The 25,349-nt window shown below is 35.4% G+C and overlaps 1 protein-coding gene across 4 annotated transcripts in view; it reads right to left on the bottom strand.

Moving 5' to 3' along the window:
* NAALADL2 (N-acetylated alpha-linked acidic dipeptidase like 2) overlaps positions 1-25,349 on the bottom strand; it is a 1,140,409-nt gene that overhangs the window by 776,098 nt on the left and 338,962 nt on the right. Inside the window, exon 2 of one of the 4 annotated variants that reach the window (XM_053657982.1) lies at positions 9,616-9,770. The exons of the other annotated variants lie outside the window; for them this stretch is intronic. Coding sequence (XP_053513957.1) covers positions 9,616-9,622 — 7 coding nt within the window. The 5' untranslated portion in view covers positions 9,623-9,770. The remainder of the gene's footprint in view (positions 1-9,615; positions 9,771-25,349) is intronic. 4 annotated transcript variants of the gene reach the window in all.

Raw genomic sequence — 25,349 nt, forward strand, 5'->3', positions numbered from 1 at the left:
CTGTAAAATGACTAAAATCCAAATTGAAGTAGCTTAACAATAAAAGGAATAGAAACAGACCTTGGCTTCCCCAAACTCCCAGCCCCATCTCCTCAACTAAAGCTGGGAGACAGCCCTGCTCTGCCTGAGTTCCTTTTGTCAGCACAGAAATCTGGAACCTTGATCTAGGCAGTGAGCTGGGCAACCTTGTGAGTCATGGTTTTTGTTTCCCAACTCTCCTTGATAACTTCCCTCTACTGCCTGATGCCTGATATTGTGAGTGCCGTTGCTTCATACACTGTGTACAATATTTATTAGTTTCAAGCAGGAGGGTACTCCCAGCCTCTGCTATTTTATCTTAACCAGAAGCACAAGTCTTTTCTCACCCAGTCATTCCGCACACAGTTCTGACTGGTTGCCCCTGCATGTGCTGCATTATCCCGCGGACAGTCACTACATTCGAGCAAAGGGGAAACGTGATTAAAAAGAACCAAGTCACATAAACAAACCTCAACATGTTTACTCTCTTTGTTCTACTGCCAGTTTCTGGGAAAAAGTATAAGTGTTTGCCAGACAACAAAAACTAATAGGTATCAGAGTCCACTTCAGAAAACATGATCTTATCTAAAACAATGACCATCCGGATGTCAATTCCACTCCAATCTTATCTGCAGTTTATGTTTCATACATTTCTGGGTTATATCTGGTGTCTATGGGGATTTGGCCACCAATGGGGGGCACTAAGGAGAACAAGATCTTAAGTGTGGCCCCGACAGCTCATATTCCAGAGTGTTCCCTTTGCCCAAAGCTTTCCGACTTTGTGAAAGCTTTCAGAAACTCAACTCCTCTGTTCTACATGGTGGCTCTGGGACAGATTTGGCTTAGAATAGAACATAATTAATTTTGGACCTGTCTTTCAGCTTAAACATGAAGAAAAAAGGCAAGGGGAGGGTCAAGCCACAGGTCAAAGGTGAAGTGACTATTAGGTAGGAAACTTGATATTACTGAGGTACTGAATAGTTACTGTGGTGTGAGCTGAGGCTTCTCATACACCCGTCACTGCACCGAGTGTCACCCTGACTGCCCTGCAAGGCTAGATGTTAACTCTCACCTGGGAATGTGGAACTTTATTTCCTGCTATTTCTAAACCAAATAAATTATCCCATCTTTCACTGAGTAAAATTCATTTGCTATTTTCTTATCTGTACTGCCTATTCTTCAGTCTCCACCCCAAAGCCAAGGAATGCAATTTTCTTATCTTTAGTTTATTCAGAAGAACCACATTTAATAAACTATCAAAATTTTTATAAAATGATGTTAAGTGGGGAAAATAATAAAAATTTCTAAGAAATGATCAAATATTATTTAAAAATATATGTTGCACACATATGCAAAGATCATAAGATGCCAAAATATTATTATATTTTTAAAATCTGGGTTAACAATTTAAGTATAATTTTACTTTACTTTTCATACCTTTTTGTATTTTCTAAATTTGCGATAATTGCCACGTTTTATATATAAAGTTTTCCTTCAAACCACACTCTAAAATAAAAATCTCTTGATAAAAATCTTCCCTGATTAGCCCAATTAAATAAAATGTTATTAACTTATTTATATGATGGTGTTACACAATGAATTGCTAATATTATGATGTATTCTATATGTAATTATTTATTATTTCTACCTAATTATATATTTAAAGGCAGAAATTGTTATTTTTAAATCTTGTAATAACTTAGTTAAAATAATTAACCAAATGACTTTTAAAATTGTGCTTTTCTTGCCTGTAAATCTTGAAGAAGCTTCAAAAAATACAGTTGACATCTATTGAGTTAATGTACTGTGTTTGGTTCTATTCTAGGCAGTTCTATATGATCTATCATACTAGATTATCATAATTATGTGTGTTTTCACAATTTTCATTCATATACCAAGAAACTCACGTGTCAGGAAACATCAGTTATCTGAGGTTTAACAGTTAGGAAGTAATGGAACTAGTATTTGAAACCAGTTGGTAACCCCATCAATAGTCTCCATACTTCAACAACATTAAAAATCTCCATGGGACAAGGATGAAGGAGGGAATTACGCAGGTGTATAAAATCCATTTATTTCCTCATAGAAATTATACAAGTATCCGCCTCAAAGCACTGTTTTAAAAATTAAATAAATATATGGTGATGACTCAGCCTATTAAATAAGGAGTGTTTCATAAATGCTAAATAATATTAGTATTATTACTCATATGTGCTAGCTATTGTTAATTCAGTTAGGATGGAACAGCTAAAGGCTGAGAAAGCTTTATTTTTGAAGAGTAAGTGTGAGCTCAGGACATGCCTGCACTCCAAAGGAATTGGTGTACTAAAGCCTTTTCCACAGAGCACCGCTGCACCATTAAGGCTTCTGTAGCCATTTCTTTCTGCAATTCCTCTGTTCCTGACAACCAGAGGCTTTTGCTTTATACTTTTATTTTGAAATAAATGAATATTGCCATAAGATTATGAGTTGGTTGTCATGACCAAAAGAGAAACAGTTCCACAAATAAATAGTAACATAAGAAAGCCAGGTTCAAATCTTGTCTGTTTTCGTAAATAGGTCAAAGTACAACACAAAAGTAAAATAATGCAGGGATTTTAACTTCAGAACCTACTATTAATGAAAACAAGGACCTACTCTCCCAGTCACTACAGAGATCTTATTAGAAATTCCTCCTCTATCTCCTTCTTTTTTCAGATTCTTAGGTATACTTGCGTAAGTGCCCTCAAATGCAGCCCACTTCGAAAATAATTTTCTAAGGCTTAGTGACAAAAGACTGACTTCTATAGCCACACTCCTATTTCCAGAACCATAGTTGATTGATGGCTTCCAAAACCTTTTTATACAGCTCTGACATTTCAAAGATACTGGCTGGCTAGTCTGAATTTTCCATCTGGCATGCCTGATTTCTTTTGTCCTACTTTCTCATAGTGACTTATTCTGTCCTTGAGCTCTAAAACTGCTTTGATTTAATTTAGGCCTGGGGGTTTGGGAGAAGTTTATTTAAACAAGAAATGAGAGTAATGCCTCCAATGGTGCAGGGTGATGTGGAAGCAAATCCCTGACTCCCTGGCATTTATTTGTGTAATAATTCCTCCTTCAAGTACAACCAGAAAAATAGTCCAGAACCTTCCATGCACTTACAAGCAAGAGAGGTGGTCAATGATTGCAAAATGAGAATGTAGACAAAATTCATTTATTCCAGGCCAAACCAAACCCTACTTCTGTCTTTTGAAGAGAGATAATTAATGTAAATAAGATATATAGTACTCAGTGCTGGGGAAATGGTGCATGTTAAAACATTCTCACACATTACACCATTAAAATTTCATTCACAGTAACACTGTGATATAAAATAATTTTCTGAGTCTTGGTCAGCTAACTACTAAAAAGCTGGCTGTTTACCTGGAAAGTTTTCTTTAGGATAGTGGCTCTGTCTCAATAATACCTTCATTATGGTTTACCCCCAAAGTAAATCCAAAGCACATGCCATACAATAGATCCAAAATGCCATTCTATTTATGCTATTAATTAACATTACTAATGTTTTGTTTTTGAAGACCAAACCCACAGTATCTTTATAGATGCCATCACAGAAAAGGCAGACAATGGAGAGGTGGTTAAGAGTTTGGCAGTGAGTAACAGTCATAGGTAATTATATATATAATATACATACATTTAAATATATATTATACATTATAATATATTTATAAGTATAAATATATATGTATTAAGAGAGAAAGAGACAAGAAGAGAGAGAAAGATAGAAGAACCTTTATAGTACATAGAACTGTGGGAAATTTGAGAACAGTTTTGAAATATTAGTACAAATGGGCTCTCCTATTTCTGAAGCTACACACAACAAGGTTCAGTCCACAGACTAGATATCATACCTCCCAAAAGGCTTCTTAGCATCTCTTTCTACCACCCAGAAAGTAAGTGGTAAAGTAATTAAAGGTATACTAGAAAAAATGTCATCGGATCTCAGTTCAATTGGTAGTTTCTTCTTCATCGTCTTTGTTACATTTTGGTTTTAAAGGCCTAAGATTATTCATCTATAAAACAAATGTGCTATTTCCAGAATATTTAAAATCTATTCTAGTGCTAGTGTTCTGTAATGGGAATATTTTATTCTATGCACTAGAAAGGTAATTCTGTTGAAAGAGAATACCATAAACTCTCAAATAAATAGTAAATTAGTTTGCAGTTATTATTCAGAGTGAGTGACAGAAATTATCTGGATGAGGTTCACACTTGCTAGGCATGAAGAATTGTGCTAGGCATGAAGAATTTGTGTAAAATTTTTATTTTTAATATCACTCTGATTTTTTAAGAAAAGACTCAAAAATTTAAAACAAAAACTAACCAATAGTAACATATACAAAATTATTTAGGAAAAAAGATCAAAGATCACAAAGAAAGCAAAGAAATCATGATCTGGGATGAGTGATTAACAAAGCTCTCAGTTTATGTATTGTTTCTCATTATTGCAAAACAAATTATTCAAACACTTTGCCACTTAAAATAAAACACCAAGCATATACATTGTCTCACACTTTCTCTGTGTTAAGAATCACAGCATGGCTTAGCTGGGGGTTCCAGCCCATGGTCCCTTGTGAGGTTGCAGTCTGGGTGGCATTCGGGACTGAGATCTCACTAGAAACATGACTGGGGTTGGTTCTGCATCCAAGCCCACTCACATGATTGCTGCTCAAATTCAGTACTTTGCAGGGTGTTGGACTGATGCCTTCAGTTGCTCACTAGCTGTTATTCAGAGATCTTCCTCAATTGTTTGTGGCATGGGGCTCTCAATGAGGCAGATTACAATACTACATGGTTGTTACCTGGCCTCAGAGCAAGGGAGATAGAGTCATCAAGATGAAAAAACCACAGCCTTTACATAAGCTAATACCAGAAACAACATTCCACTCATCATGCTGTATTCTATTTATTAAAGGCAAGTCACTAAGTCTAGCCCACATGAAGGAAAGAGAGTTACAAAAGAGTGTAAATACATAGAGGCAGAGATCATTGGAGACCACCACAGAAGTTGCCCAACATAGCCCTGTATAGTCAGAGGTAAAAGATATACAGGTCTTATTACAAGTATTCAGATTATAGAAATATCTTCATGAAGAATCTTTATATGCATTTGTATGCAAAGACCATTTGAGAGGTGTGATGTATAATGTCCTGAATGGATGTTTTGTACTACAACCTGCAGAAATGTCCTTCATAGTCATATCATAGCATTAAACTATGATATGGATATTTAAATGGGGACAAATTAAATAGTACTTTTTAGTTATGCAAATGTGGTAAAGCATTTGTAAAAATATGGAGAATTATCAGGCCTGCGAACCAGACAATCGCGGTTCGATTCCCAGTCAGGACACATGCCAGGGTTGCAGGCAGGTTCCCTGCAGGCCAGTTCCCAGCAGGGGACGCACGAAAGGCAACCACACATTGATGTTTCTCTCCCTCTCTCCTTCCCTTCCCCTCTAAAGATAAATAAATAAAATCTTTAAAAAAATATGGAGAATTAAGAGTCAGTGGTTCTCAAAACATTTCTGTGCTTAAGATTCAATTTTGCATATACTAAAGTAAATATCCAGGTACACCTCAGTTGTACTAAATTAAATCTTTGGGGGATGGGCATAGATTTTTTTTATTATTTTGTAATAAGCACTCCAGATAATTCTGTTGTATCAGATCCAGAAACAATGTTTGAGAAACAGTCTTTACATGGTCACTTTCAACTGTCAATTACCTCCTCTGTATTCTTGGTAGATAATACAATAGAGACACATATTAAAAACCATTTCAGTCAATTTCTTATATATTCCCACATCCAGATTTTCTGATCAAATTGGTAAAAATTTCCAAATTTGTATCACACAAAACACACAAACATACACACATACACATATACAAAACAAACACAAAAAAATCAGAAGGTAAAGGATAGAGATACAATGTTTTGTTTTTTTAATTGATAGAATTCAGAAATTAAGAAGAATTGCAGTTACACATTTAGTCCATGTTTTTATTTTCAACATTTTACTTGTCATGCTTATGGTGTTTTATAACTTACAAAAAGTTGTATCCTGTTATCATTTCACTATATGGCTACACATTAACTTTAGGAGCATGCTGTACAAAATATAAAACTTATTATCAAATTTGTCAAAACTTTTATTTAACTATAAGTCTTTAGGTCACTTTTCTGGATATGCATGCACATCACAGCTTTCTGGATGAACTAGAATTGAAGAGACGACAGGCACAGCTCACTTTATTGAAGGCAAGACCCTCCACCAGCTAAAGCAACACAGCCTGCTTTATCATGATGCTCCCTTTAGGACGGTTCTCTGGAACCGAACCCACCTTATATCGAGGTATGCCTGTATAGTACACTTGAACATTAATAACTGTTATTGCTACCTACTAGATATGCACTTGTTTTCCTCTGGACTAATTACAAGTTCTGTCATTACAAACTGCTATAGAATGACTAATTTTAATAACCCTAGAAATATCCATACAGAAATCCTATTAGGATCATGGACAAAACTTTTAATGTCAAGCATATGATCCAGCATGAATTTAGATAGTTTAAAACTAAAATTACCTAACCCCACATAATGTAGTGGAAAAATGTTTACTAATTAAAACAACTTCACCAAAACCTATGAATATATACAGAGAAGCAAAACTGGTGATGCAACTAATTCATATAAATTGAGTGAATTATTGCCTCAAGCTATAAAGATATAAGGACAGACAAAATAAAAGTAATGGCAGCTCAAGCTGTTAACATAAACAGAAATAGGAAGCTCTATCATTTGTCAAAGGAAATAACACTTGTGTTTTCTGGTCTCTAACAGAATAAGCATGACGTTTTTTTCCCACTTAAATATTTACAGTCTATCACTTTTACTATTATGAATTAGTATCATCTGCATATTCTTGCTGTTTCTGATATCAGTAGGTCTCTGCTATTTGCCAAATGATCCAGGATTGTTAGCTACATGTAGGAAATTTTAATTATGCAGAAAATGGGTTGATATTGGCATTTACTTGCCTACTAAATAATGTCAAATACTAGAATGCCAAATCGCACAGTACACTTTCCATCAAACAAATGACTAACTATCGCATCACCCAAACCTATAGAGAAGTTACAGACATAAAATCGATAAGGAATAGGTTATTAAAAAGTTGATACCATATCACTCATCTAGTACTGTAGCATCATCATCATTAGCATTCACTGCAAGTTTTAGTGAGACCTTTTCATGCAGTCAATGCATTTTGGTTATTGGAGGCACATGCTGAATAAGACACAGACTGGTCCCTTGAAGAGATCATAGACAAGTTGTATTATCTGTTTTGCATTGTTATAGTGCAGTGAATTCAACTTTTTTCATCTCATAGCACACATTAAACTAATTACTAAAATTCCACAGGAAACCAAAAAATATATTTTTGTAGATCTGACAAAAATAGATATAATTTTGATTCCTTCACACCAGATGGCTATTGTTGTGTTGGCTGTTGTTATTTTTTTTAATGTGACAATCTAAGAGGAAAAAGATCAATACCTGACTGAGTAGTCAGGTATTGTATGTTTCAAAAAAAGTCTTGTAGCACACTTGATAAAAATCTCTGCTCTAGAATACTGTGTTTAAATTAGAGATTTTTAAATGTATATTTAAAAAAATGTATATAGTATACTACCTGTAGATCCAGAATGGATACCAAGTCAGTCATATACACACATGCACACACATACACACACACACTATATTTATATATATTTATACATATATAATATAATTTTAAGTGGTGTTGATGATGATATAAGAAACACTCTAGCCATGATCATTTTATACTTCTTAACCACTTAATCCCATTCCTAGATTACTTGAAAATTTCCCTCCAAGATATATCCAATGGATGTCCAGAAAACACTGGCTCTCCCAGCCCACGGTGAATCCGGAACACATCTATGTACTTTCTATCTCATCAGTGAGTCGCATGTTTGTCAAACTGTATTGTATTTATGTTAAAAAGCATTCATTTGTCAGTTGTGGTCATTATTGTAATTACACAACCTAATTTTATAAATACTAGCAAAAGATGAATAAAAAAGGATGATCTGAATATAGGAAAATTATGTCCAAATGTTGGGATGTAATTCCCCTCTCTCTTGAAATAAATGAATATTTTTTTTAAAGATGGTGACATTCTCTCTAAACTTCTCTTGGTCTTTTCAGTATTTTCACAAATGGTTGCACAAGTTCAAACATTATAGTCATATTCTAGGGTCATCTGCCCTTTTTCTGAGAATAGCAAAGTTTCCTACTTGCCACCAATGAATGTTATGTCTCATTGGCCAGAACTGTGTCAGATAGCTATACCAGTTTCCTAGTATTTTAGCTGACCTTGCCCCTATAGTGAATTTTTAGAGGAGATGGGAAAGGGCATTGCATTAGCAAAGCAATGATATCTGCTAATGCCATCTTTCACTAACATGTCTTTACTGAGCCATTCTAAATGTCTGGATGGTGCAGACACTGGCCCACAGTGTCCACAGCGCTATGGATGAGATGCGACACAAATCACACTGACCACCAAGTCCTGTGGAGGAAAAGGTATGGCGCGAACTCTCTCTCAAGAGGAGAGCACCCTGACCCTTGCCTTGACAAACTTTTACTGGGTTCAATTTGCACAGGAATAAAGCTCATTAATCTTTGTCAGCCAGAAATGATTAAAGAATAGATCATATTCAACCCTTTGCAACAGCATGAATGGAACTGGAAAGCATTATGCTAAGGGAAATAAGCCAGGCGTTGAAAGACAAATACCATATGATCTCACCTTTAACAGGAAGCTGAACAACAAAACAAACAAGCAAGCAAAATATAACCAAAGACACTGAAATAGAGAACAGGGGGACAGTGACCAGAGAGGAAAGGGGAGGGAATTTCAGGGGAAAAAGTGGGAAGGATTTACAGAAACTAGTATAAAGGACACAGATGACAACTAAGGGGGGTGGAAATGGGAGGGAGGTGGGGGGCACAGGGGGGGTGGGCTGGGATGGGAGTAAAAAACAGAAAACTGTACTTGAACAATAATTAAATAAATTTTAAAAAATAGATAATATTCAAAGAACGCTGAGGGCTTATTCTGAGTTAGAGTAAGATAGTTAAAGGGCCATAAAACTTTAGGGAACAAATTCACTTCCTGCTTGGGCCCTTATTTTGTAAATTGAGGGTATTAGCAAAGAAGGTTTCATAGGATTTTATGCATTCTTTCTTAGGCCTTATCACCCTAGGGAACCTACCCTTTCCAGCACAGGTGGAAACCCACCTCCAGCTTTGTTTCATGCTTAAGTCATTGTTTCAGGCTAAAGCCATGCAGAGGAAGTAAGGCAGCCAAGAAATTAGCAGACTTCTTGCAGACACAATAAGGACTCAGGCTATGTCAAAGCCAAGGGCCTAGGGTCCATCACCCCCTTTTTCTATAGCTCCCCAAGTCCTTCGTTGGGGCCCCCCATGATTGTTAGGTTAACCCTTCCTTTAGGAATCTTACCTGTCATAGGATAACCGATCAAGCATTGGGAGCCGGGCAGGGTGAAGTAAAAGGAGCAGAGGTGGTGCCCCTGCCAGGGAGATAAGGTTTGTCTCTTTAGTGGCTTATGGTCCCAAGGTCTCTCACTCAGCCTTAGCCATGGGAGGTTAAAGCTTCTGAAACCAGGCGGGGCAATGAGAAAGAGAGAAAGAGAAACATCAATGTGTGGTTGCCTCTTACACACTCCCTACTGGGGACCTGCCCTGCAACCCACGTGTGTGCCCTGATTAGGAACCATACTGGTAACCCTTTGGTTCACAGGTGGGCCCTCAAGCCACTGAGCCACACCATCCAGGGCAGAATGTTACCATCTTAATGGCACCTGCCAGTTATCTCCACATTTCTTATTTATTGAGATAAAGGAAGGAAGGAAGAAAAAAAGGAAGGGAGGAAGTGAAGAAGGGAGGGAGAAAGAAGGAAAAGGAATGATGGAAAGAGGGGAAAATGAAAGAAAAAATTACATAAAATGTAGGAAGATATTTTTTTGCTATTTGCAGTCGAAAGCATTCCTAATACCTGGTAGTATCAGGAATGGGGAGGAGGGAAAGCGAGACCAGAAAGATTTTTCATTCAGATTGCTTCACAGTATTCTTGAGTTATGTTCCACTATGAAATTAACAAAACTGCAAATCATATGAATATGACTGATTCAAGGAAGAGGGGATGTGTAAAAATCTTATCAAAGAACTCAAAGTATCAGTGAACAAATGTGTACTGATTCATATAGATAGACTGATAGACATACGTCTGTATGCATTATTTTTAAGGTTTCTCACATAAAATGTCTCTTTCAATAAATCAACAAATGCCAGACCAGAAAGAATTAAATAAAAGACTTTAACTATACTCTAGAAAAAATATCAGTTAAAATATCAATTAAAAAAACATCATGTTTACATTTTCATCACAAAGTTTGGTAAAATTCTATATAAACAAATTGGAAGAAGTAAATAAAAATTAAAAGTTAAAATGATGAGTTTCAAAAGTTATATTAAATAAGATAAAGTTCCACCAAGTAGTTAAAAACCCTTAAAACATTATAGATTATCGGATCATATTATTGCTATAAAGTTCTAGAAGTTTAAGAAAATAATTTCTTTTGTTGGATATCAAACAATTAAGGAGCATTCCTTGACTATGTCTTTATTCAGAGTAGAGTTATCTACTCTATTTAAATAGCAGAACTTAGAGTTAGAATCTACAGTTTTAGCAGAAGCCTGGTATAAAACATCCCTTGCGAGATGGAATAAAGTATTTGCTTACACATTCTATAAGAGGGATTTACTTTATGAGTAAACTGGTTGTTTAGAAATAGCTATTCTTGTTAAGTATAAATCAGCCAATTTCTGTCTGTCAGTCTCAGTATTGTTACCAGTAGTAAGACAGAGATAAGACAATTTCTTCACCCATCGATAGGGTTCTTGCATTCTATCCCACTCACCTGCTTTCAGACTTTCTTATTTCTGGGATAATACATGCTCATTTTTTTCCTAACACTTCTGTCTTGAAACGTGTTTGGATAAATTGCCATCAAGTCTGTCCTACTCTGGCTGTTCACCGTCTCTTAACATACCAGAAAAAGAATAATAAACTTGAAGTTGGCCAAAGTATTTCCAAGTCCAACTTATTAACAAACAGATAAGTATCTTTTGAGTTTAAAATATCTTCTTGAAAATTTCAGACATGTCTATCCAGTATTTTCTTTTAATATTTATTTATTTATTTATCTTTAAAGGGGAAGGAGAGGGGGAGAGAAACATCAATGTATGGTTACCTCTAGTGCATCCCCTGCTGGGAACTGGCTTGCAACCCAGGCATGTGCTCTGACTGGGAATTGAACCGGGATCCTCTGGTTCACAGACCCGCACTCAATCCGCTGAGCTACACCAGCCAGGGCTATCCAGTATTTTCTTAATACAGATATTTATACCTATTCATGCAACATAAGATTCTATTTACGTTTTTATAATACCATAAGTCCTTGCTACTCTTTTAGGCAAATACTTAGTCATGAGAGTTGCCTTTCATTTTTGTTACTTTGAGTCTGAATTCAAATGATCAAAATGTATTGTTGAATTCCCCCGCTTTTTTATATATATTAATTATATAGATTGCTGCTATTGGTTAGGGATAGTCATGATGAACCAGGATCAGCGATCGATACTTTATATATACATTAACTCTAACCTCTCTGCGACATAACTAGGTAAGAATTTTCATTTGCTTTAAAGATTAGTGGGTTAATGGAGGCTCAATATGTCAAAATATGAGGTTCAAAAAGTATACACAGATATAAGATTATTCTATGTCCCCAAAAGATTTGCAAAAGAGGGGTCAAAAGAGTTTGAGACAACTCTTTTAGAGCCATGATATCTACAACAAGTGGTCCACAGATCAAGAGCATCAGCATTATCTGGTAGGATCTACCTGAATCTGAAAGGCACCATCTTAGAGACAACATGAATCGCAATCTTCTCTGATACCCATTCCCCTTCCATAAGAGTGGATCATTGGAGTGAACATTTCTAGTCTCTTATTCTTTTGCAAGAAAGCTAATTCTGGGGTTATGCATGATTCATAGTGTGAAGTCCACAATTACGTGTGCTAAAATGTCTTGTCCTCTTTCATCTGCCTTCACTACTACTGTTGCTCCTGATCGTGGACCATTCCCACAATTACCCTCAGAGATGTGATACATCAGGATGTATTACACCCGCCACTCAGCACCACCCATAATCTCTGGCATTCAGACTGACCTGTCTGGAACTGAGTGAGCCAAGCACACCTTAGACTTTGCTGCCTGTCAGGGTCTACTCGACAGACTCAGATTTTCTCTGGCAGATCCTAAGGCCTAAAATTGAATTTGGAATAGGTGATGTGATTTGGGTTCAGATCAAAGCTATGTTCTCCAAGAGATTTTGCCTGAAGACAATTTATGTCTACATTTGAACAATGATGACTAGGAGCCCAACCATTAATAAAACATACTCCAATGCCCACTTTGTATCTTTTTGTTAGAGGGCATTAGCCTGCCTCATCACCATCTTTCATTGTTACTAGCTTTTCATAGACACAAAGAGATCATTTATTTCTTAGAAGCTTCCTCAAGTATTATCTCAGATAATTCATCACACAAATATCTTGAGAATGGTTGAAAAATTATCTGAAATTACATTTGCTAATACATATTAGACTAATACTTGCCATGTAATCAGCAAGTCTGAACATGATATATTCCCTCTAAAAGATAATTGAGTAATTTACATTTTCACACTGACACACTGAACCCTCGGTCATGTATCGTCCATGGGATCATAGATTCAAATAAATAAAATCATCAAGTTGATGTGACTTTTGTAACACAGTTGGATATACCTATTTCATGTGAAAATATTCAAGTATCCAAGTGTGTATATGTGTACCACCTTCTGCTCCAAAACTTATTTGGATTTTATTTGTGTAAAGTTTTAAATTATTAACTAAATAATACATTTAGGTTAATAAGTCAGAAATGAGTATCTGGGAAGGAATGTTTAAATTAGAACCTGAGTCCCAGATATGCCATTTACTGACTCTCTAACCATCAAAACCTATTTTTTTCTGATTTAATGTCTAAATGAGATAATATTATATATTTTATTAAAATGTAATTTTTATTTACATTGAAATGCATTATTCTAGCCCTGACCACTGTGGCTCAGTGTGTTGGGTTGCATGTGCATGTCATGAGGCAAAAATCACCAGTTCAATTCCCACTTGGGGCACATGACTGAGTTGCGGGTTTAGTCCTTGGTTGGAGCACATGTGACAGGCAGCCGTCAATGTTTCTCTCATATAGATGTTTCTTTCCTTCTTCCTCCCTTCCATTTTCTTAAAAAAAAAAGTAATATATATATATATATGTGTGTATACATATATATATACATATTTCAAAGAAATGCATTATTCTATCCCAAGGAATGCTTTAGGTGATAATGCAACAAACTTCCATGATACAAGATTTTTAGTAAAAAAAAGTCAACACATCCTGCCAATCAAAAATAATAATAATGATAATAATAGGTAATATTTATATAAACTTTTATTTGATAGAAGCTGTTTTAAGAATTTTTTGTGTACTACCTCATTAAATACCTTAATGTAATATAGGTAAATGCTTTCATTATTCTTAATTTACAAATAAGAAAGTTGAGAAACATAAAATTTAAGAAAGCTTTTGAGTCATGTACTAATAAGAACAAATAAAGGACATGATTTACATTTATATTTATATCTATATCAAAAACTATACACACATAGATAAAGTATGTCTTTGTATCACCCAAGAAACACCCTGCATTTACTAGCCTATAATAGTAATTTTTGAAATGTATTAGTATAATTTTCAATTTTTTTTGAAATTTGCTCAATTTTTAAAAAATAACAACCCCGTATTTGACCTTCTACATTACCTTCTACGTATCAAAATATATTCTCCTCCGTGAGACTCATAAGACAACTTTCAGAAATTATACTCTTGGGTACAGGAAAGCCTATAATTTTGAAGTGTTAAGAAAGTAAAGTATAGTGGCCAATGAAAAAGTCTAGTAATAAATTTTAAATATATAATCTTATCTTGTCCCAAAGTTATAAATAAGAGTTTATAATTGATAATATAGATTTGGGCAACTGTCACAAATGCTTAATCCATTTGGGAAGATGCACTTAGATGTGAAAAGTTACGGCAGATTGCTGGACTCACAGTTCTAGGAAGTGCCAGAAACTAAACAAAACAGTGATTTGAAATAACAGCCAAGTCAGCAATTTTTTTCAGATTTTTTTTTTTTTGGATACCCGATGCCTGTGTAATTTTAGAGTTCTGCTATAGTACCACAGAAACAAAGCACTTTGATTAGAAACACAAGAAGAAAAAGAATCACATGGAATCAAACTCTCTTTTTTTTTTTTTAGGAGAAAATAAAAGGAGTAATTTTAACATTGCTTTTCAGAGCAAAGATATTAAGATTCCCAGTAGTGGAATTATTGAGTCAGAAAGTGCAAGATATTTAAGTCATTAATGTGGGCTCCAAATTGCTAACAAAAGACTGTACTAGTTATAATTCATCAGCAATGTATGCTCACATACTCTCAGCAGTATTGGGTTTCATACTTTTTTGCTTACTTAAAATATATTCTAAAATGACTCTTTCTTACTGTTGTAATTTGCATGCGTTTAATTAGATAAGTATTATTTTCTTCCTCCCTGCATTTTCCCATTTGTGAGTCATCTGTTCATGGTCTTTATGTATTTATTAGCTGAGTACTTACCACATTTTTCACTGATATTTTCGAGAATAGGTTATTTTTTTGTATGCATATACTAAACTCATTGTCATATATAGTAAATGTTTTAGTCATTTAGTTATCTTCTATGTTTTACATTCTCAGAATTCAAAATTTATTTAGAGTCTGTATTTCTTTTGCTAATGACTTCTTGTATTATTCTGGCTTTAAAAGGTATTTCTTCAGTTATCCTACATCATCCATAAATGCAAAGTACATTTCTATTACATTTCAATTTTTCAACAGTTTTAGTATAATTTTTTCTGATGTTAAAAGTAGCATAAAGTCATTTTTTAATTAGTTTTTAAAGACAATGTTCCAGATAGCAATGATGTAGATAATATGTGAAGGACATTGGTGATTTCTAGCTGGCCTGAACTATGAAACTATGGCCAGGACTGACAGAAAGAATACCACCATGAACTTGTCTCTATTCACTCCCTTTTAGATGCATTAAGAGAAAAACAGCACATACTTACACCTGAGCTGCCAGTCCCCAGAGAAACTTACTTTTGCATTTACAGTACATTAAAAAGAAACTTCTCTCAGCATTTAGCTTAGAAGAATTGCTTTAGCATTAGAAGAATGTCCTTTTACCCATTCGGCAGAGACTTGGCATATAATCACCTGGATGTTGATCTTATGTAAATAGTTACAGAAGAGGAAGAGGATCATAATGTCCAAAAGAGCAAACAATTACAAGGATCAATTGAATGCCCAGGAGTTTCTTTTCTTCTATCATAGGAATGCAAGGCAATGAAGTCATGTCATATAGATTAGTACAAAGTGTTTTTAATGCATGATGTATAAAATAAATATTTTGTGTCCTCTGGCTCTGAATGTGGGAAATCTGACTTTAGGTTTGCCCTTTTCATTCACTAGTGGCAGAGAGACAAGGACACAAAATGAGAGAAAGAAGGGCACATACAGAGCCAACAAAGGAGGCCAGCAGGAGAGAAGGCAGGAAATCAAAGGCAGGTGGTAGGATCAGATGGCTAGGAGAAGCTAGATACAAATCCCACATCCTTTTGTTTGTCTTTATGCAAAACCCTGAAGAAGGAAAAAAAAAACAAAGAGATTATAAGACAGCAAGGTTTACAAACAATTCTACCACCTAATAGGCTATCAGTAGTTTAAAGTATAATTAGTTTGCCTACTGAAAATTCAAAGTAAAGAAACATCATAAGGAGTGGTAACTTCGTAACAAAAATACTTGAAATTTTCTCAAAGTAAATTTGTTAAGAGTTTAATGTTTAGGCAAAGAGAAAAAATTATATAAGTTATCTGTTACAAATAAGCCACAAGATAAAGTAAGATTAAATAGCTATGTGGGGCCCTTGCATGGTGCTATAGAATATAGGTACTGCTTCTCCAAAAGCTGTACCTGACGTACTACAGGAAATAATTACAAAGTTCTTGAGGTTTAAACCTGAACAAAGGGAATCAAGTGGTTTTACTGTCACGCAACATTTTGAAAGTGACAACACTGTAATAACTTGTGGTCTGCAGTTAACCAAGCAAATGATTTGACTCAATTTATATGTTTATGTTGATACAGTAAACACAATTCAAAGAGCACCATAATAATAGAGTGTTTTGAAACCTATTACAACAAAACAAACCATATAATTACACCATTATGCTAGTTACCGCTAGACAATAGAACATAGGCACAGAGTACGAATGTTTAGCTAAATAAAATAAACGCCCCAAATGATAGGGGTCACTACTTCAGGTTCTTCAAATGCTAGGTTTTAGGGTCTGATCCAAACAGAAGAAAGCCCATCCTTTTCTCTCTCTTTTTTTTTTTTAAAAGTACTCATATTTTATTGATTACATTATTACAGTTGTCCCAATTATTCCCCCTCTGTCCCCTTCCACCCAGTGCTCCCCAATCCCCCCTGGAACCCCTCTTAGTTCATGTCCAAGGGTTATGTGTATAAGTTCTCTGGCTTCTCCCTTCTTATATTGTTCTTAACATCCTGCCTCCAAATTCTGTACCCACCAATTTGTACAGCTTCATACCCACACCTTTTCCCCCAGTCTCTCCCTTCCCCCTCCCAACTGGTAACCATCCAAGGTAAATTGACAACAGTTGTTTACAATAAAAACAAGAGATAAGGAATTTCAAAGAAGTGAAGAGGGACGGTATTGGATCAACTTTGAGTGAACTCTGAGTCTGCTCTTTGAAATGAAGACTAATGCACTCACTGATCACAATAGCCACTTCACTATAGTAATTTGAGCAGTTTCCTATTTTATCATTCTACTCTTTTTGACTCTATCATTTTTCTCAGTCCAACCTCAATTAGACTTTCAAATATCAGCCTAATTGGTATTATACCATCATATCATGCTTCTGAATTTAAATCCAGTAAGCTGATTTAACAAAAACCAATACATCAGTGAAAACAAACTAGGGTCTGGGCAGTATAAGCTAAAATATACTTTATAATCATCATACATCATAAAAGAAAAATGCCCCCTACACAATTGTCATAATTCAGCCTCTACTACAGAGCCCCAATCAACTAAATGAAATCATCCAAGTGCCCACAGGATTCATTTTTGATACAGTGCCTTCACCAAAAAGCACTGTTGCTATTCAGTGCCCCCTCACTGTGCCTGCAGCATCAGTTACTCTTGCCGGAAATTACACGTTAAAGAACAGACATTCACAGACAATACATTCCTAAACATCATCATTTTCTTCACATTTGGTAGTATTTAAATATTAACTTACTGACAACTCAGAAGAGAAAAATGTGTGATGCTGCTAGGTTTCTTGAAACCATGGCTGAACATAAAGAAACAATCTTGCCTGGACGTACTCCATACACTTCAATATTTTAATATCTATGTAGCTATGGTAATGTTGATGCAAACAGATTACATTATACTCTTGTTCTTCTTGCCAGATTTTTAATTTGAAAATGAGTGTTTATATTGCTACAATTAATTAAAATTGAGACTTCCAGATGTTGTATCTGTGCACAGGTGTCTACTTCTCCCCTGCCCCATCTGTCTATTAAAAATGAATGCCGGTATATAAAAATAAAAGAAACCTTGTATGTGAGCTCAAAACCAAGACATGGTGCTATTCCTGAGCCAGAAAGAGCAAAGCTTATCAAAAGTAGTAGAACTAGGCTAAACAAGATATTGAGAGTCAGTCTTCTGAGATTCTTCTGAATACAGTAGTCTGCCTGAAAAATAAGTGGAATGTCCTCTGGTTGATTCCCTCAAAAATCCCTTCAGTCACAAAGAGCTTGGAGGTGAGAAGAGCCAGTGCCTGACTCAACCAGATCACACAGAAAGGGACTGTTGCAGATTGGCTCCATCTGGAAGCAGTTATTCAGGGAAGAACCAAAGATCATTTCAAATGCCAATGTCTCCAGCAAGCGAAACCTGCCCTGGGGCTGGCAACATGCCAAAGCGCAGTCAAGAGCCACTGGCGGTGCCCACTGGCGGTTTCGTACAAACACCAGGCAGTGCATCATCTTGTCTAAAACGTGGTATAATCTCAATATGAGAAGGATATCACGGGAAATCTGTCAGAGTCAAAAGACACAATGAATAAGATAAACTTTCATTTCTGAGTTTTAACTCTGCACCCATTTTCTGCATCATGGAACCTAAAAGCAGGTAGTGTGAGTCCAGTAACACTTTAATTCTTGACCAAACTTGCTCACTAAAATCAGATGTTTGAGAAGGTTCTGCAGAGTAAGAAACTGCAAAGGAATAGTCTGCTGAATCAGGTCTACTGGATGTATCTGAAGTATTTAGCATATACCAAGACATAAGAGAAAATTAAATTTTTATTCACTGTTAAAATAAAAATTTAAGAAAATAATTGCTTCAAAATTTAAAACAAGCTATAATAGAAAGGATCAAAACCATACACAATCAGAAATAATTAACTGCTTAAGATAAAAATATGCTCTTCAAATTTAAAGTTGTAGTGCAGGCAATAAGTAACAGATTGGATACTACAGAAAAATCACGTAAGTGAGCCGGAAGACAAACTCAAGAAATTTTCGCAGCACTCACAGAAAAAACAATGAAGACCTATGATGTAAGAAACTGATTAGAGATCCAGGAGTCATCCAAGAAGATCAAATCCACTTACAATAGAAATTTCAGAAAAAACAATATTTAAAAAAGAACCCAAAATTTGATCAAATCAACCATCTTGAAATTTAAGAAAGACCTGAATGTATTGATGTAAAATGTTCAAGTCCCACCCTCCAAATAAGACAATGAAAAGTAATATCTAGGACATATCACTATGAATTTTTTAATTTCAAAATTGGAAGAAAAATTCCTCCAATTATGTATGCATGAAACAAAAAGCAGAGTTGACTCAAATTTTGTTCCTGTTACTAAATACTACAAAGTAATTGAGTATCATCTTTTTAAAATTTTGGAGAAAAAAAGATTATTATTCAGGAAAAAATATTTGTGTGTGAAGGCAACAGAGTATATTTGTAAATACGTAAAAGATGATAAATACATTTCTATTTATTACAATTACTTAAAGCTACTCTCCAACTACTTGGGAGATAAAAGAATAAAATCAAGAAAATTACCATCATAATAAAAAAGTGTAAATTGATAGATACTGAAATGACATAAAAGCAAAGTGCAAATAACTATTGTTAGTTATAGACCCTATTCAAATCTCAAAAATAAGTCTTGAAAGGATATGAATATTAAAATAATAATTCAATAAAGTAAAATGGATTTAGCAATTAAGACTATGCAAATAAAATGGAAAGTAATGCAAGAAGTGAAGGAAGGGGAAACTAAAGTTTTGACATAGGTGGGAACACTCAACAATTCAGTACAGAAAACGACAGTGACCATCACAGCACAATTGCAGCTTAGAGCATCCTTTCAAGTCTTTTGTAAAAGCATAAACATTATGTAGAAAATAACTATAAAGAAGTGAACTATAGACAGAGAAAAATAAATATTACCACATTTTGTTACAAAATAAAATAAAGGAAATTAAGTAAATTGAGGGAAGGCAAGTAGTTCCCATCTGTGTTCTTGCTCAGAAACGTGTCGAAGAATTACCCGTGTTACCCATGACACAAAAATGCACCGTGGAAATGTGAAATGTCTAATTTCAAAAAATATAATTCAAAGCAATGTGCTGTGGCTAATTGTTACTATTGATAAAAAATATTTTTTTCAGAGCCATGAAAACATGTAGACCTTTTTTGGAGCCTTTAAGTTTGGAAACAAGCTTTTTGAAGGAAATGTTCCTATTTGATTTATTTCTGCAATTTTCACATGCTAAGCACTCAAGTATTTGAGAGATTGAGTTGCAGTTTATTATAATAACCATTTAAATTCATTTTCATGTGCTTCTTTGCAGAGGTGAGTATATAATCTGAGAAATATCATATTTAAAATCTTTAAAAACTATTTGGTCAGACATTTGTTCTGGGTACATTCTCTGTCTTTTTTTGAAGTCAATTCTATGTTTCATTTAAGGACCATTAGTTACATTTATTAATGTTTACCAAGTGATAAGCCAAGAGCCAAAGGCTGACTCCCGGTAAATGGTGCGGATGAAAGCCGGTCATTTGTGCCTTCTTTCCCACTACATGTCAAACTACACGCATAGCAAACTTTTTGTGAAAAGAAACTGTCCTTTTCCCTCTGTTCTTCCCACAAAGCCAGAGTGGTCTTTCCAAAGCATGAATCTGCTCATGTCACTGTCTCACTTTTTAAACCTCCTAATGACTTCCCATTATACTTAGAATCTCATCCAAACTTCCAAAGCTGCCAAAGCCCTCTATTACCTGGCCACTGTCTCCTCTTTCACCTCATTGTCTCATAGCTCTTTTGTCCTTGCTCACGACATTTCACACTCCCTGACATTCTTTTTCTTCCTCAAAAAGTTGGAGTGTCTTGGGTCTTGCACTTCTCTCTGCTAGGAGTATTTTTTCCCCACGATCTTCACATTGCTGTTTGATTTTCATCATTTAAGCTCAGGTCAAATACTACACCCTTTAAGAGATCCAAGCTGGCAACTGCGTCCTAAAGAGGTCAGACCCTCATACTCTTCCTTTGCCTCCACAACCCTATTACATTTTTTCTTATTTAATACTGATCTCCAGCTGAAATAACCTCATGCTTGTGTGGTTTCATTGGTTAATTGTCTCCTTTCTGTCACATTTGATTAAAATGCAAGCTTCATAAAAGGAGAGATATAATATGTATTGCTCACCCTGTGTGCACACTTGGAACAATGAAGCGTGCTCAAAAATAGTTGAATGGATGAATGTGTAAGTCATTCTGCTCTTTTTACTTGAGCACAGAAAACAAACGGCAAGGGTGTGTTTGAGAAGTGTATACAGTAGGCTAATAATAAATATATTAACTACTTATTATATAGCACTAATATATATGTGCTGGAAGCATCCTTTTAGTATTTAGTTAAGTGGTGAGGACGCTGAACAGTAGGTTGACAAAGATCATCTATATCATGTTTAACGAATTAGACATTTATAGTCCACAGTGCTGGGCAGCCTCCAAACAAAAAGATGTGTGAAGCAAACCTCTCATCTTAAAATTGGTAACTTTTTCTAGGGCAACATCAAAATACTAGTAGCAGTAGAAATCAGACTATAGAGGCAAAGGCCGGGTGTAGAAATGGAAGTTTTTTATATATGAACAGAATCGGAGTTTTGGTACTAACTGAAGCCAAAGACACAGTTTGATAATTAGAGTAGAAGTCCAGTTAAAAATGTTTGTGTGTTTATCCATTTTTTATCTGGTTGATGGATTTATTTGTTTGCTTACCTGTGAATGCAAGGGAGAGGAAGTGGAGTACTTTTTAAAAACATTGCCAACTCATACATTTGAAGTAAAGGATTAAATTTGTATCCCTCAACTTGACTAATATCAACACCATCTAGAAGTGTTCATTTTTCCAAAGTCTTTTAGAGTCATGAAGAAAATAATAATATGGCTTTCAAATGGGCATTTGTGTTTCAAATCTGGCACAAGAACAATATGGCTATTCCACTAAAAATATTGAGAAAAATTAGTTATCAATTGGCCTCCTAGGTCATTATCAAATGTTTATAATATGTAAAAACAATCATAGTAAGTTAATTATTTTGTTTTTTTTTAATAATTGTTTCATGGAAATATTGTTCCTCAAAAGAAAAAAAAAACACCTGAAAAAAACAAAGCAACTGTAACCTCCATATGATCAGTGACCAAAATCTACTTTTTAAAATTCTCTACCATCTTTCAGAGTTTTCCATTGTTATTAGGAATTCTCCACAAAGACAAAAAGAAAAAAATTGTTTTGATTACAAAAGTCAGTGGCAAATTATTAGATTTAAGAATTCAATGATTTTTCTAAGAGCTTGGGGTACACTAGGAATAAAACAAAGACTCTGACCTCATGGAGTGCAAGCTGGATAGATAGGAGACAAACCATAAAAACAGACAACACAGCCCTGGCTGGTATGGCTCAGTGGACGGAGCTTGAGCTGCAAACCAAAGAGTCGCCAATTCGATTCCCAGTCAGGGCACATGCCTGGGTTGTGGGCCAGGTCCCCAGTAGGGGGCATGAGAGAGGCACCCACACATTGAGGTTTCTCTCCCTCTCTTTCTCCTCCCTCCATTCTCTCTAAATAAATAAATAAAATATTTTTAAAAGACAACACAATAAACGAGTAATAATAAATAAACAAAAAGTTTCAAAAGATTCCCTATAAGTATAGCACAAACTAATTGAGGAACAAAACCTGACTTGGACTGAGATAGTGTATATTCTTTATCTCATCATATGGCTATCCATACAATTCACTGCTGAAATGTTAATGTGTTTGATAATGGTGCACTGCCCCCAAACCCCACTGAGGCTAAAGAATAAAAAGTTCTCCATTTAAAAACATATATAGCCACCGCAGTTTTATATAAGGGGTTGTGAACTTAATGTAAAAACTTTAGCAAGGAACGGAAACTGCAATTTTAAACAAATAGGGTATGCCAAATAAAGTGGATTGAATGGTGCCCCCTTTCCCAAATATATGTTCATCTGGAACCATTGTTTATGACCTTATTTGGAAATAGAGTCTTTGCAGAAGTAATTAAGGATCTTGAAATGAGATTATCCCAGATTTAGGGAGAGCCCTTAATCCAATGAGAGATTACCTTGTAAGAGGAAGACAGCAGAAGACTTGAGACATACTGTATTTTGTCATGTATAATGTGCATTTTGCCCCTATTTTTGAGGAGAAAATCAGGATGCACATTATACATGGATATAATGATTACCTACCACGGGTATAATAATGGGTATGTTAACCCCATGTATAATGCACACAAAAGTGTGCAAAATACACAGAGAAGAAGGCCACGAAAAGGCAGCAAAGATCTGAGTTGTGCAGCTCCGAGCCAAGGCCCACCAAGGATTGCCAGCACACACCTGAATCTGGTACAAGGGCATGGGGTGGATTCTGTCTCAGAGCCTTCAGAAGGAATCAACCCTACCAGTTACAGATCAAATGTCTGTGTTCCCCCAAGATTCATGTTTTGAATCCTAATCTACAATATAATAATTGTCTTCCCATGTGTAGAATTTGCAGAGATTATTTCATGATGGTGGAGCCCTCATAATAGAAATGTGTGCCCTTACAAAGGAGACCCCAGAGAAGTCCCTTGCTCTTCCTGCCATGGGAGTACACGGCCAGAAGATGACAGTAGTCTGTGCACCAGGAAGCAGGCCCTCAGCCAACAAAAGGGCCCATGCCTTAATCTTGGACTTCCCAGCCTCCAGAACTGTGAGCAATAATTTTCTATTGTTCACCAACCAGCTAGTTCATGTTATTTTGCTTTAGAAGCCAGAATGGACTAAGATACCTATCAGCATACAGATTTTACACTTCCTATTATTCTTTAATTACAGTTGTCCCCATTTTCCCCCCATTACTCTCTGCTGCCCTACCCCCATCTCCCACATTCAATAATTCTCCACCCCCCTTTTTTTGTCCAGGCACATTCCTTGATGACTCTTTCCCCTATTCACCTCCCCTCTGGTCACTGTCAGTTTGTTTTTTATTTCCATGTCTCTGGTTCTATTTTGCTCACTTGTTTTTTGTTGTCGTTGTTAATTATGTCCTATTTATAGGTGAGATCATATGGTATTTGTCTTAAATTTCTGACCCCTAGAACTGAAAGAGATACATTTTTGTTCATTTAATCCACTCAATTTATACTAATTTGTTACAGCAGCCCTAAAAAACTAACATCCCTAATTAATAAAGTAACGATTGAGCAAAGACAAAGTAGGTGAAGGAATCAAGCCAAGTGAATGTCTGTGCAAAAAACAATTTAAGCAGAGGAGAGAGTTAGCAGAAAGCCCATTAATGTGGGAGGCATATTCTATGTGTCAGGAATATTGTAGGTTGGCACCTGTGGTGGAGTCCAGGGTTGCTTTTAAGGGGAGCAAAAACAGGAGAAACATGTTATGACAGAACAGTAGCCCATCCTTATCCATGATTTTGCTTTTTGTGGTGTCAGTTACTGGCCATGGGCTAAGATGACAAAACATTAAATAAAAAATTCCAAAAATAAACAATTAAAAAGTTTTAAATTGTGTAGCATGGTTAAATCTAGCCACATCTAGCTCCATCCTGCCAGGGACATGGATCGCCCTGTTGTTCAGCACATCGACACTGTCTCTGCTACCCAACTGTCAGTCACCTGGTAGCCATTTGGCTTTTCAGATGGACTACTGTATTATAGTGGAGTTGTGTTCAAGTAACCCTCATTGTACTTAGTAATACTTCATTCACATAATTTTCATTGTTATTGTTCTATTTTATTATTAGCTTTTATCTTTCACTGTGCCTAATTTATGTCCCACTCTATCATAGGTATGTACATATAGGAAAAGACATATCATATATACGGTTCTTTATTACCCATAAATGCATGCATCTACTAGGGATCTTAGAAGGGATCTTCTAAAGAAAGACTACTGTAGTAAAATATTGCAAACAAGTGATGATGTTCATTGAAACCAGAATAGTATTAGTGAAAGTGAAGAGAAGGGATCAAACTCTGGATGTATTCTGAAGGCAAGATATTAGCATTTCCAGATGAACTAAAAGTAGTCTGTAAAATAAAGAAGAGGTTTTAATATTTGTTTTATGCTTTTTTGTTTGCATTTTTTGTCTTTTAGGTTGAGCAGCTAGAAGAATGGAGCTACTTGCTACTGAGATTTAGAACACCAAAGCAGGTTTGGAGGAGAGTATCAGAAGTATAGCATAACTTGAGATGTCTACTCAATATCCAGGTAGAGATGTTGGATACATAACTGGCCATAAAAAAATCCAGAATTC

Source organism: Artibeus jamaicensis, unplaced genomic scaffold (assembly GCF_021234435.1).
Source record: "Artibeus jamaicensis isolate MK-2021 breed Jamaican fruit bat unplaced genomic scaffold, CSHL_Jam_final scaffold_474, whole genome shotgun sequence".
In the NCBI taxonomy this organism is placed as follows: Eukaryota; Metazoa; Chordata; class Mammalia; order Chiroptera; family Phyllostomidae; genus Artibeus; species Artibeus jamaicensis.